This window comes from Nannobrachium achirus (genome assembly GCF_963921795.1).
Source record: "Nannobrachium achirus genome assembly, chromosome: 3".
Taxonomy (NCBI): Eukaryota; Metazoa; Chordata; class Actinopteri; order Myctophiformes; family Myctophidae; genus Nannobrachium; species Nannobrachium achirus.
Window position 1 is genome coordinate 25,433,725 of NC_137812.1, and position 12,846 is coordinate 25,446,570.

Below are 12,846 nucleotides of genomic sequence, written 5' to 3' on the forward strand. Positions count from 1 at the left end.
AACATTTTTTTTCTCTCCCAACAGTAAACAAACCGACATAAACTTTAAGTGTATAGATGGTGTCTGCACATTTCTTAAATGGGCTATGTCATCAAAAGGGGTACTGTCAGTGTCACCTTAAGAAATCATCTTAAAAACAAGTTAATATTTTTTGGATGTCATTGTGGGAATGCACGATAAGCCAATCAAATTAATTAATGGACTGTTACTTACTGTATGTCTGTACAATGTACATTCTCTTCCCATCGCCCACAGGGCCGCTCTCGCAGCCACCAGAAAGCAACGTCTCTGCTCCTACAGGGAAATGTGTAGTCCGTCTAGGACTACAACATGACGTAAAGTGGTTTCCGCTCCCGACCGGATCAAACCCCGAAAAGTGAAAGCCTGGTGGGCGAGGTTATGTTTTTTTTTTCGTAGACCTGGGTTGCTTATTTCTCTCGCACAGTCTGGCAACACGGATGTCTTTCTTCACTTCTCTGTTCTCTCTCTTCACTTCTCTTCCTGAACGGATATCTCCTCACTCTGTCGTTAGCGTTCGCGTTGACTGGCCAGAGTCCGCGAACTACTCCATCCATCCATCTATCCATCTTCGTCTCTCTGCCATTACAAACTATTCAGCCGTCCACCTCAGTGCATTCATCTCTGCCCAGCCCTCAGGGTAAGTAACCGAGGAAATCTTTAACACTTCACCGAGTATGTGTTTGTTGGGACACACATGTTAGCAGCGAGTAGTCTTGTGTGTGTGTCTACCACCCACCCACCCATTCACTCACTCACTCGCGTAGTTTTTAAGCATAATAAGTTATATCATACGTGCTTTCAAAATAGGTGCATATAATAAAATATTGTGCAATGTGCAACAGGCGATGCAGCATTGATGGTCTGTCTACCTGCTTTGTTTCAGAATGTGTGTGTGTGTGTGTGTGTGTGTGTGGGGGGGGGGGGGGGGGGGGGGTAAGAACAGTGGGAGTTATACAACGATGCTAAAGGGATAACACAAAAAGCCCTAAGGGTTTGTTTTGATTGATTGATTGAAGACTTAGAAGTTTGCATAAAAAAAGGTAAAGTTTCATGACGGTACAGTTCACTGGTACAAGGTCAACTCAAAAGAGGTCCTAGTAAGCTTTTCGGTGTGTGACGTGTGTCAGTATGGCTTTGATTAACCACCTATCAGGCCAGACAGTACGTCTGTCTGTGTGTGTGTGTGTCCAGATAAAAGTGTGTCTGTTTTACTTTGTTCCCCAACCAAGCTGGCTTCAACCCCAAATCTTTTATCTCAAGTCTGTTGTTGTTCTGCTTCTTTTTCTTTTCTTCTTCTTCTTTCTCTCTCTTCACTTTAATGAGGATGTAAAGCAACTTCTGTTTTTCCAGATTCAATAAGAGGAACATCACACAACGGCTCTGCCCATTGGCTCGATAGCATCATTTCCTGCTCTTGCGTCTCTTCACATCTGATTGGCCATGGCCTACTACAGTTTCCTGCTGGAACCAATAAGCTGCCATGCCTGGAACAAGGACCGCAGCCGTGAGTCTTGACTTTCCCCTCTGTGATTGGTCAATCCTGTCTGTCTGGCATTGGCTGTGTGTCAAAGTGATGACTTGAAATGTGTAGTGTTTATCTTCTCCGTCAGGTGGAAAATTCTTATGTCTAATGTCTAAAAGCTCGATAGATCAACCTGCAGCCGTCTCTACAACGCCAGAAGCTCCCTTTCCATGTTGCGCCTAAAACGTCTGCTGTATAGATGCGTCGCCATGGGAACCAAAGCGTTCAGTAAAAGGGGTGGGACCCCGTCACCGACGGGGCGGCAGTTTGCTTAACAATTTTGACTGCTACGGCGATTACGTCATAGCAGCCGTACTCCGCTTGGCGTTGCCGTCCTGAAAATCGTCAAGCTTAAACTGACTAATGTTACGCTGCAAACATCAAGTATCTTCTTATCAAGTATTCCATCGATTACTTTTTCAATCAATTAATCAAGAAGTGCATTTTTCGGGGCATAGTTCTTTTGTATATACATATGTGTATATCAACGAATCAACACCAAAACAAATTTAGTTACCTTTTTTTTAATAAACAACTAAATTGATTAGTCTGACTGATCAAGCACTTACATGCCTGTTTAATACTCTGTTGTACAACAATGTCTCACAAAAATGGCGAAAACAAGTCTGTGAGCATTGTAGATCCATTTTGCTGTTTATTTGAATTGAATTAATAGCTTAATTAACTGTTGCCCCCCCTCCACCCCCTCCTGCAGTATCATCTTTTTTCAATCCCCTAAGCACGCGCGCACACACGCATACACACACACAGTCACACACAACCACTTTGACCACTGGAAGTGTTGTTGAAACACAGGCAGGGTAGAGAAGGGAGGCTTCTGATTGGTTCCCAGGTGGTAGGAGGTATTTCCTGTTTCCTGTGCTGCTGAGAGGCGGGGGATCCGGGGTCTTTCTTAGAAGCCTTTGTGCTGAGCGAGGCTCCGCAGCGGGACGCCAAGCCAAGGCCATATTTGGCCGTTGTTCATCTAGAGTCTTGGTTTCTGGGTAAAGAGGATGTAACTAAGCAGGAACTGTTGCACACGCACACACACACACACACACACACACACACACACACACACACACACACACACACACACACACACACACACACACAGTCATTTGAGGCCTTTATACGCACTTGTGGCCTCAACAGAAAAGCACACATTTAAAAAAAACACCCACACACACACACACAGAGACATTGAGCCTCTGACTCATCTGCTGACTAAAAGCATGTGCAGGAGGGTCTCCTACACTACAGCATTATGGGAAGCAAGGTTGCACTTCTCTCACACATTAACCACTTCAGCATATGTGTATTAGTATACTTGTGAGGGCAAAATGCACTAAGAATGGTAGAATTTGAGAATAAGACTTTTAAAGGTTAAAATTGTTTTTTAGAGTTGGACATACAATTGAGACTCCGATTAGGATTAGGCTAGCCGTTAGAGTTTAGGTTGAGTGGTTATCCTCCTGATACATACTTAGTTTAGTCGTGTTCTGTTGTCGCATGCAACTATAAGTACAACAACAGCATGCAACTATAAGAACAACTGAGATGTTGTGGTTAGAAAAAGAAAGTAGAAATGGCAGTTATAAAATTGGGATCCTAAAATGTAAATGTCTTACTAGTAATACAAACGCGTGTGTGTTCCTCTATTTTTCTCTGGTTCCCCTCTACAAATCACCCTGGCATGTCATGTCCCATTAGTTTTCCCACTGGACTTTGCCCCCAGCAGTGATGAATTGTCTGAATATACAGGATATTGTTGCTGTCGGGCAGAAACCTCTTATATCCATATTCTGACTTTTGGGGTATTTTCGTAAATTAACTAACACCTTACTTGATGACACTACAGCGTCACACAAAAGCATCAAGAGTAGCAGATCCACAAGCTCTGTCGGAGCTTGTAGATCTGCTACTTTAGCAATTTCTTTAAAATGGAATCCTGAAAAGTACAAGTTTTGGACATTCACAAATGAAGTTTCCACCCGACTGAGCCGAAGTATTCGTCAGTAGCTGGTGAAAGGTGTACCAAAGCGGCAATCATGAAATCTCCCCCAAACCAACAAAGAAAAAAAAGGTTTTATTTTTTGTCTAGAATAGCAAAATTAGCCACTCAATCTCCCAAGGCATCCCATTATGCAGTGCTTTGTGAGCTTTTAGTTTGTTTATTTCTTTTTCTTTCATGTTACGTAAGTTTAAATGTTGAAGAAGCCACTCAATAAAACAACAGATTTAGGATCACTAAATGTCAGTATGCTGCGTGTTTGAATGAGTAACAATTAATTGAATGATCATAATCATTTACCCTTTTATATTACAATGATAATGTTGTTTGTATGTTCCAGAGATTGCCCTGTGCCCTAACGACCATGATGTCCACATCTACAAGAAGGACGGAGCAAAGTGGAACAAGATCCATGAATTGAAGGGACACAGTGGACAGGTGACAGGTGAACAACCTTTTAGTTTGAACAGTTTGGTCAATACAATCACCACCTTTTTTTTAAAAGGTGCTGTGTGATCAATCATGTTTGGTTACTTAAAACATGATCACACAGGGTTTTTTGGTTCAAATGTTAACTCTTATGTTCTGATATTAATCATTGCTATAGATTGCTCAGTAACGGGGGTCTCACCATCTAGATGTTAGATGGGATATTGGTTTCTTCCAATCGAGAGAACAAACCCATTTATCGGCTACGCATTTGTAGTTTTTTAGTTCCAACTTGGTCTGCTAAATCTTTTGTTCCATAACTTCCAATTTCACTTATTATTTATCCTGACCTGGAAATGTATTTTCTGTTTATTAGAGAACTGGATGTTATCGGACATGGGTCAATGGCAATGATTGCTATTTGAAAATAAACCTATCACTTACAGCACTGTTTTAAAAGATCATCACACCAAGACTGCTAACATGCATGCTGCAGACTAATCGCTGCATCATTTATGCAGACACTGTAAAAAAGAAACGCACATACATTACAGACGTAGTCATTTCCTATAACTCCTGTCTGTTCTGCTGGTCACAGGTATCGACTGGGCTGCGGAGAGTAACCGCATCGTGACGTGCGGGGCGGACCGTAACGCCTACGTGTGGTCCCTGAAGGACGGCGCCTGGAAGCCCACCCTGGTCATCCTCAGGATCAACCGCGCCGCCCGCTGTGTGAAGTGGTCCCCGCGGGAGAACAAGTTTGCTGTCGGGAGCGGCTCTCGTCTCATCTCCATCTGCTACTTTGAACAGGAGAATGACTGGTGAGGGCTGCTCATGTTCTCCCTGTCCAGCACAGAACCTTGTATTTTCTTTCATGAATGAATGCCCTATATTATATACTTTGGCAAAATGACAGTGCCTCACAAAAGTAGTGAAAATGGCAGCTCTACAAGCTTAGCTTGCGGATGTTCCAAATAATGGACCCTTACAGGTCTAAAAGTCTGAAAGTGTACAAATGGAACCAAATGGACCCTAACTCAGTTATGGAGAGTCCATAGAGAGAGAGAGAGAGAGAGAGAGAGCAGGGGAGTGACAAAGTGGTTTGGTTGGCAAGTATCAACATGGCACTGATTGTCAATGGCATTAGAGCCTGTCTGGTATGCATCCTAACCACTCAGGTTATGCAGATCTGCAACGTTCATTAATTTTCAGTTTGGCTGTGTCCGCATCTAACGTGTGTGTGTTATTAGAAACTCGATATTTTGCACAGATGCTTCTAACTGGGTTGGCACCAGGAACTACAGCATTCTGGGTTAATTACCATGGAGTCAGGAGAAGCCAATATAATGTACCCAATATAAAAACATGATATTCAGTATGAAAAGTGTGGAGTTGTATTGTGTATCATGTCTGACCATGTGGTGGCCACTCTTGGGGTGCTGACCTCCACTTGGTGAGAAATGCACATCTTCATCAGACTTGTGCACGCTGTTGTGTCGTTGACCTCCAGGTGGGTCTGCAAGCACATCAAGAAGCCCATTCGTTCCACCATCCTCAGTCTGGACTGGCATCCCAACAACGTCCTGCTGGCCGCCGGCTCCTGTGACTTCAAATGCAGGTGTGTACCAACCCAGAGACAGACACACACAGTGTGTGTGTGTAGATATTGGTCTGGAGCTTCAGTGTGGAAGATTAATTTCCAAGGGGCGGATACAATTAGATTCAAACGTCGCAGAAAAACGGTCCCAGTTTTGAATAGTGGGCTCTGAGTGATTGGTCACTCACAGCTCTGGGATGAGAGAAATGTAATTCAAAATGAGGAGTAGTGCCAGACCAATCTGCCCAGGGCATTTTCTTTTTGTTGGCTGTGGCAGATTTGTCTGGTTTCCGGGCTAGTGATGATGACCAATGACACTTCTCTCCAGTTACATATAAATCGAGGGGTCCTTGACATTAGAACACTTGTAGCACCACAGATAAAGAAACATAGGGAGAATTTCAGTTTCCATTGTAGGACAGGTTGAAAATAACTATGTACTTGCCGTTTAACCAATTGAACCGCATCATCCCTATTCTGGGGGGAACATAAGCCAAAAATAGGAGATCTACAAGCTTACAGCGCGTTGTAAGATTGTAGATCGGCTATTTTTCGTGAATAGATTTATTGTAGATATTGAAAAAGTAAAGTGCAACTTAGGTCTGTTTTACTCAGTATAGAGGGTCTAAGGGGTTAAACGTAAGTGATATTGATCAATTCCAAATCTAAAGGGGAGCACACACTGGACACGGGCGGCTGCGCAGCGTCGCGTTATCGACGCACATGAAGTGCCGCACGGTAACCCCAACTGGATGCAGCGTGCTGCCACACAGCACATCCATTTCCCTCGGTGGGGAGAACCATGGGCAACGCTGGAAAAATAGAAAAACAAAAGGCGTATCGGCGCGGCAGGCGAGGTGGCAGACCCGCGGCTGCGCGCGGCTGACACTGCTGGTGTGAGTTAGTTCATTGAAAATAATGGGGCCGTATGTTTTGACGCGCCGCCTCCGCGTTCGGTGTGTGTTCCCCTTAAGTATTCTGCGGCACCCCTGCACTTGCATCACAGCACCCCAGGCCAGGGTGCCACGGCACCCACTTTGAGAAGCCCTGATCCATCTATCCATCCCTCTGTCCTGCAGGGTGTTCTCAGCCTACATCAAGGAGGTGGAGGAGAAGCCCGGCCCTACACCCTGGGGCAGCAAGATGCCCTTCGGGGAGATGCTGTTCGAGTCGGGCGCTCCCAGCTCGGTGGGGGCCGCCAGCCAGTGCACGGCGGGAAGCGGCGGCTGGGTGCACAGTGTGTGCTTCTCCAACACGGGCAACCGGCTGGCCTGGACCTCCCACGACTCCACCGTGGCCGTGGCCGAGGGAGGCAAGACAGACACGTAAGGCAGAGAACCATTTTATTTTTCCTTCTGCACGCTTTATGAAATGTTAATTCTACTCAAGGGAGTGTACAGTACGCTCTCTGAGTTACAAATGGTTACATTTAACACTTTCTGTTGTGCAACTCAACAGGATTACCAGTCTGATTTCAGAGACCCTCCCTCTGCTGTGTGTCACCTTCATTACTGAGAACAGCATTGTGGCCGCTGTGAGTACACACACAAACACACACGCAAATGTCGAGCACTACATTCATTCTGAATACACTAGACAAGGCAATTACATGGCTGTTTAGTCAATTAAGATGAATTTTGCATCTCTTCGTTTCTGTATTTCTCTTTTACTCTGTAGCGTGCGTGTGCTTGAATTCCTTGGTGTTACACGTGCATATTTGACTTGGATGTTGAATGTTATTTCATTGTCATTCGTCTGTCCGTCCGTCCAGGGTCACGACTGCTACCCGGTGCTGTTTGTGTACGACGGCGCCAAGCGCAGCCTGACGTTCGGCGGGAAGATGGAGGTGCCCAAGCAGGCGGCGCAGAAAGACGTCAGCGCCAGGATGCGCTTCCAGAACCTGGACCGCAAAGCCTCTTCCTCTGAGGGTCAGGAGAAGGTCCTGGACACCCTGCACAAGAACAGCATCAGGTGTGTGTACTTCACTTTATTACTATACTTTGCGAGCAGTGGTGTACAGCAAGGGTTCGTATTTTAGATTACAATTGGAGAAAATAAAATAATTTACTGGTTTATATCCTTTTAGCAATTTAGCTATTTTGATGGGTTTAGCATACAAGTGGCTAAATATGCATTTTTAGACACAATAAGCCCATTCCCAATATGCGGTGCAATCTTTCATTGGCAGATGTGACTTATGGGGCCTAGTAATGTTACTGTAATAAAGAAATCGGCGGCTTATTGTGTCTAAAAATACATTTATTTAGCCACTTGTACGCATGACCCCACCCACTGAAATCAAAATGGCTAAAATCGCAAGAAACTATAGACAACCTTTGTTCATGTTACAGCCAATAGACGACCTATGTTCATTTTACAGCAGCCAATAGACAACCTGTGTTCATGTTACAGCAGCCAATAGACAACCTGTGTTCATTTTACAGCCAAATCACTGTGCTGGATGGAGGACGGAGCCAGTGTAGCAAGTTCTGTACCACTGGCATGGACGGAGGCATGACCATCTGGGATGTCAAGGTAAAACACACACACACACACACACACACACACACACACACACACACACACACACACACACACACACACACACAGTGAACAGGTGTCTCAACAGAGCATGTTGGATGGCTAAAGCAGTGGTTCTCAAACTTTTACATTTCAAGGTCTCCCCTTAACTCTGACATTGTACAAATGGAACGGGTCCATTTGGTTCCATTTGTACACTGTCAGAGTTACAGACTTGTATAGGTCAATAAAGACCCCTAAAGGAACCCACAGAGTCCCTGGAATCCACTTTGGGGCATTTTCCACCAAAAGAACCTTGGTTCCAGAACCAGTGCCGGTTCAACTTTCTTGGAACGTTGGTTAATTCTTGCGAACCAGTTTGCGTTTCCACCAGATTGAACCAGAGCCATTGTCCCCCAGTTCAGATGGTGGTTCACTGGAAAAACCATGGATTTTGTGGTTCCGGTTCCGAACCAACTTTTACGGTTCGGAACCAATTCCGGTTCTCGGTGGAAAAGCACACCTCTGGTTCATCCCATAGGCGGGAGAGAGAACCGGAACCGGTTCTTTGCCGGTGGAAAAGGCCCCTGTGAGAAACACTGGGCTAAAGACCCATCTTGTTTCTTTCTATCACATCCAGACCAGGCTCTCCAACAGCCTCTTCCCTGCCTCACTCAGCTAGATACTGATATGAGGACAATCTCCCGGCTTTTGTTGCTAAATTAAAAACTATGTGGAAACAGAGATAAAAAAAATAAATAAACTTTTCAGAACCAATCCAACATCTTCACAGTGGTCCCTTCATATTGGGTCGGTGATGTGATATAGCCTACCGGTATATCTCAGAATCAACGTTATTGTCCCATCACAGGATTTTGATGTCACCAGAATTGTTGGTAGACAGATCTCTGATTGTCTCGCAAAACATACACACATTTTAATTATTTATTTGAATCCACAAATGAATAATAATGTACAGGGACAAACAAAATATAACCGTTCATATAGCACATTCTTCTCCACACGGCCAAACTGCCTAATGACAGCTGAAACTGAGCAATATTTAGCAAGGCGTTTAGCTTTGCTCTTTGTTATTGCCACTCGTGGCAAGTGAGTACACATGGCCCAGGCTTCCAAAGATATGAGTATGCAGAGTCTGTACCCAAAGGTTATGATTCTTAGTAACGGTTGGTACTTTTGAATGTTTATTTTGGAAAGCCTGGTCCATGTACAAAGACACAGCCTACTTCTAGAATCAGGACCTTGTGACTGGTGTCAACAAAAAACAATATAAAGGTGTATTCGGGATGCTTGCAAAGACACACACACATTATGTTGGGCTTATTTATTTGATGGGTGATTTCCTTTTCTGTCTGATTTACAATTTAGCAGGCTCTATTAATAAGTGATTTGCAGTAGGCAAGGAAAACATCGTCAATCTATACTATAATATATATTTAAAAAATAATGATAATAATTGTACACAAACTATACACAATATAGGATGCCAGGTCTACAAATGAACCTGGCATCTGTCTAGTGTCTACATAACATGTGATGTAAATTACAGTGATCTGTGTGTGACTTGGAATAGGATGGGGCATGTGCAGCATATTGAGTATATTCTTCTCTTATTTCCTAGACTCTGGAGTCTGCCATGAAGGACTTGAAGATCGTCTGAACGAATGTGTGACGACTTCTGCATTTACTCGACTTCTGGATATATGAAGAAAAGGCAACCTTTCTGTCTCTCTCTCTTTCTTTCTCAGTTTATCTGTGTCTTTCCCGCTCTCTCTCCCCCTCTCTTTATAAATCAGTTAAAGCTTTTGAGCAGTATTTTCTATATATCTTTTTTTAACCAGGAATAGTTTTTCAGACTTGTGTCAAAATGTATTTGATATCCTCTAAAGAAAACTGAATCTGTGTCGAGCACAAATCCTTCCTGAGAACCATTCCTGATAACCATTCAACCCTTACGGGTCCATTTATTTCCATTCTGTTCACTGTTCTGAGATGAACTAACAAGCTCAAGCCAACATTGAAAGTTATGGAGGAGGATGACACATTCTACAGTAGCCTATGTCTGTATATGGTACTTAATTAACCAGTTAGGCCTAGTAGTATAATCACAATCAGAGAGAGCTTTGTTATTCTGGGCTAAATGCTGAAAGCAGGTATTTTCTATTAATCTAGACAAAAGGCTGCAGTACCTGTTAAATGCTTATGCTGGTCATAAATACGCATTTAATGAATAAAATATTTCTTGTTACAAGCATCACCGTGACTCCGTTGGTTCAAAATGTGTGCTGTTGGTGTGTTCAACATTTGATCTCTGCAGATGAGCAAGAGACTGACTGTGGATTTAAGTAGAAATATCAAGAGTTTGCCTGCTCAGACATTCTATTTCAGTGGACCCCAAATTATTTTTGGGGTCCCTATAAGATGAGCAATGTCCAAAATTGTTTTCTCACGCAAGGTCAAGGTAAACTTTATTATCCCTTATGGAAATTCATTTGGTCCCAAGGTGCAAGTACAAAAAACACAACATCACAGCACATAACATCCAACAATAAATACAAAACTATCCAATCTTCTGTACTTAAAAGTGTTTAAAACAAGTTCCTACAGGCTACAAGTATCTATCTGCTGACATTTTTATTTAAAAGTCTAATTGTACAAGGTACAAAAGAATTCCTGAACCTAGAGGTTGTAATCATCCTTTGCAGCATCCTTCCGTTGCCCCGGCGACTGCGTTGGAATTTGCTGTGTAAAGGATGAGCAGGGTCATTAAGGATGCGCTCGGCCATGCTCACAATTAGGTCTTCACATGACTGTGCAGCAGACGTTTGATCGCATCAATGATCCTACAGCAGACGTTTGATCGCATCCAATGATCCTACAGCAGACGTTTGATCGCATCCAATAATCTTACAGCAAACGTTTGATCGCATCCAATGATCCTACTCGCCATCTTAATCATACGCTGCAATTTAGCCTGGTCCTGATATCGCATGTTGCCAAATACACATATCAGACCAAATGACAGGATGCTCTGGATGACAGATTTATAAAACAGCTGCAGGATGCACCGGTAAACAAACCGTAAAGTATGTGCATCTGCACATTTCTAGTAAAATTGTATGACTTAAGAAAAAAAAGTAATACCAAATGGGCCAACTTGTCAAATGTTATGTAAGACTGAGGCAGACATTGTGAAAATAACCGTTTATTCACAACATTTATCTGTGAAACGGAGTCAAACTAAATGTAATGCCTGCGATTTCAAGTGCTTTTCAGGGTGGGGGGTCCCCACTCGCCATTTTTGTTAAACCGAAGGACATGGGGGGGGGGGGGGGGAAACATTTTCATGTTGAAGGGCTTTATCCTTAGCTGGCCTAGTCCAGCGTTATTAGAAATAAAACGTATAAGTTAAAGTTAAACCTTATGGTAGTAAATCACTCAACATCAGCCAGCCTCCCAAATCTACATGACTCCACCACCACCTGGCGGTAGAACCGAATTCAACAACACCTAAAAATAGAATATCAGCGTTTTTGTGGGTTCTTTTTTAAAGAAAACATCGTGTAGTCTTTCAATTCAAATAACATATTCCTCCCAGCGTAAGCAATAGCTCTTTTGTATATTTTTGCATATTTGCAGACATACAAGCTCCTAAAAACAACGTCGTGAGCTCATAGAAGAGACTATTTTCGGCGAGCGACACCGCCATACGACGAAGAGAGCCTCTACAACGCCCACACATCCCATCCGGAGTGGAGGCAGTGTTGCCAGATTTATGAAAACAAGCTCAAAAGAAGCAACTACTAGTAGGTTTACTCTCGCATGACACACTTTATGTTAAAGTTAAACCTATTATGCATCGGCTATTTGATTATATATTTTTTTAATAATAAAAATAAGACGATTGAGGAGAAAAAACATTATTTTTCAAAGGTCGACATGAAATGCCTTGACATGAAAATGTTTGAGAACCACTGTTTAAACAACACAGACCTATGGGCCAAAAAGAAGCAAATAAACAAGCGCTCTCCCAAAAAAACGGCAAGTTAGCCCTACATAGGCCTACCCCATAAGGGTCCATTTGGTTCCTATAACTGTCACCGCCTGCCGCCTATAGGGTCCCCGCCCGGACCCCACTTTACTACAGCATCGTATTAAGCCAGCTAGCGGTTCTCAAATATATTCCAGAAACGTTGTGGGTTCCAATCTGGGGGTCTAAATTGATACAAGTCTGTTAACTGTCTCTAAAAGTATAAAAATTGAACCAAATGGACCCATTACACTGTCAGAGTCGAGGGAAGACCTTGAAATGTAAAAGTTAGAGAAACATGGGGGGAAAGAGCCTAGAAGTCGCCTATAAATAACAAGCGGACGTGGCAACCCTGAGTGGTGCGAGAGAGAGAGAGAGAGAGGAGAGTGTAGTTCAGCAGCTGGCTCGTGTGTGTCCGTGATGCGTGCGTGTCCGTGCGTCCGACCGTCGCTCAGACTCGCCTGGCACAGACTAGTCACTGCTGCTGCTCCATTGATGATGATGATGATGATGATGATGATGATGATGGTGATGAGACGAGCAGGTCCCATTCCCATACCCCGCTGCTGTTGTTGATGCAACGGCGATGCTGTCTGTCTGTGTGTCCGTCTTCCCCCCAGCGTGTCGCCGTCGCTCAGCCTGTTTGTCGCGTTGGTAGTAGTGGTAGTGGTGGTGGTGGTGGAGGAGGAGGT

At 43.6% G+C, this 12,846-nt stretch overlaps 1 protein-coding gene across 1 annotated transcript; it reads left to right on the top strand.

Annotated features, from left to right (window-relative positions):
• The first annotated feature begins 510 nt into the window (after positions 1-510).
• arpc1b (actin related protein 2/3 complex, subunit 1B) lies at positions 511-10,381 on the top strand. The gene is made up of 10 exons (XM_080722287.1): positions 511-658; positions 1,372-1,525; positions 3,898-4,002; positions 4,585-4,807; positions 5,497-5,604; positions 6,663-6,908; positions 7,042-7,117; positions 7,355-7,554; positions 8,028-8,118; positions 9,746-10,381. The coding sequence occupies exons 2-10, from the start codon at positions 1,462-1,464 to the stop codon at positions 9,782-9,784; spliced, it is 1,152 nt and encodes a 383-aa protein (XP_080578413.1). The 5' UTR covers positions 511-658; positions 1,372-1,461; the 3' UTR covers positions 9,785-10,381.
• The last annotated feature ends 2,465 nt before the right edge of the window (positions 10,382-12,846 follow it).

What these genes read in the sequence shown, in the direction of transcription:
- arpc1b (XM_080722287.1), top strand. Translation starts at nt 1,462, where the DNA reads ATGGCCTACTACAGTTTCCTGCTGGAACCAATAAGCTGCCATGCCTGG. An exon ending in TTTGAACAGGAGAATGACTG is followed by an intron (nt 4,808 to 5,496) that starts GTGAGGGCTGCT and finishes GTTGACCTCCAG; the next exon opens with GTGGGTCTGCAAGCACATCA. An exon ending in GAGGGAGGCAAGACAGACAC is followed by an intron (nt 6,909 to 7,041) that starts GTAAGGCAGAGA and finishes GCAACTCAACAG; the next exon opens with GATTACCAGTCTGATTTCAG.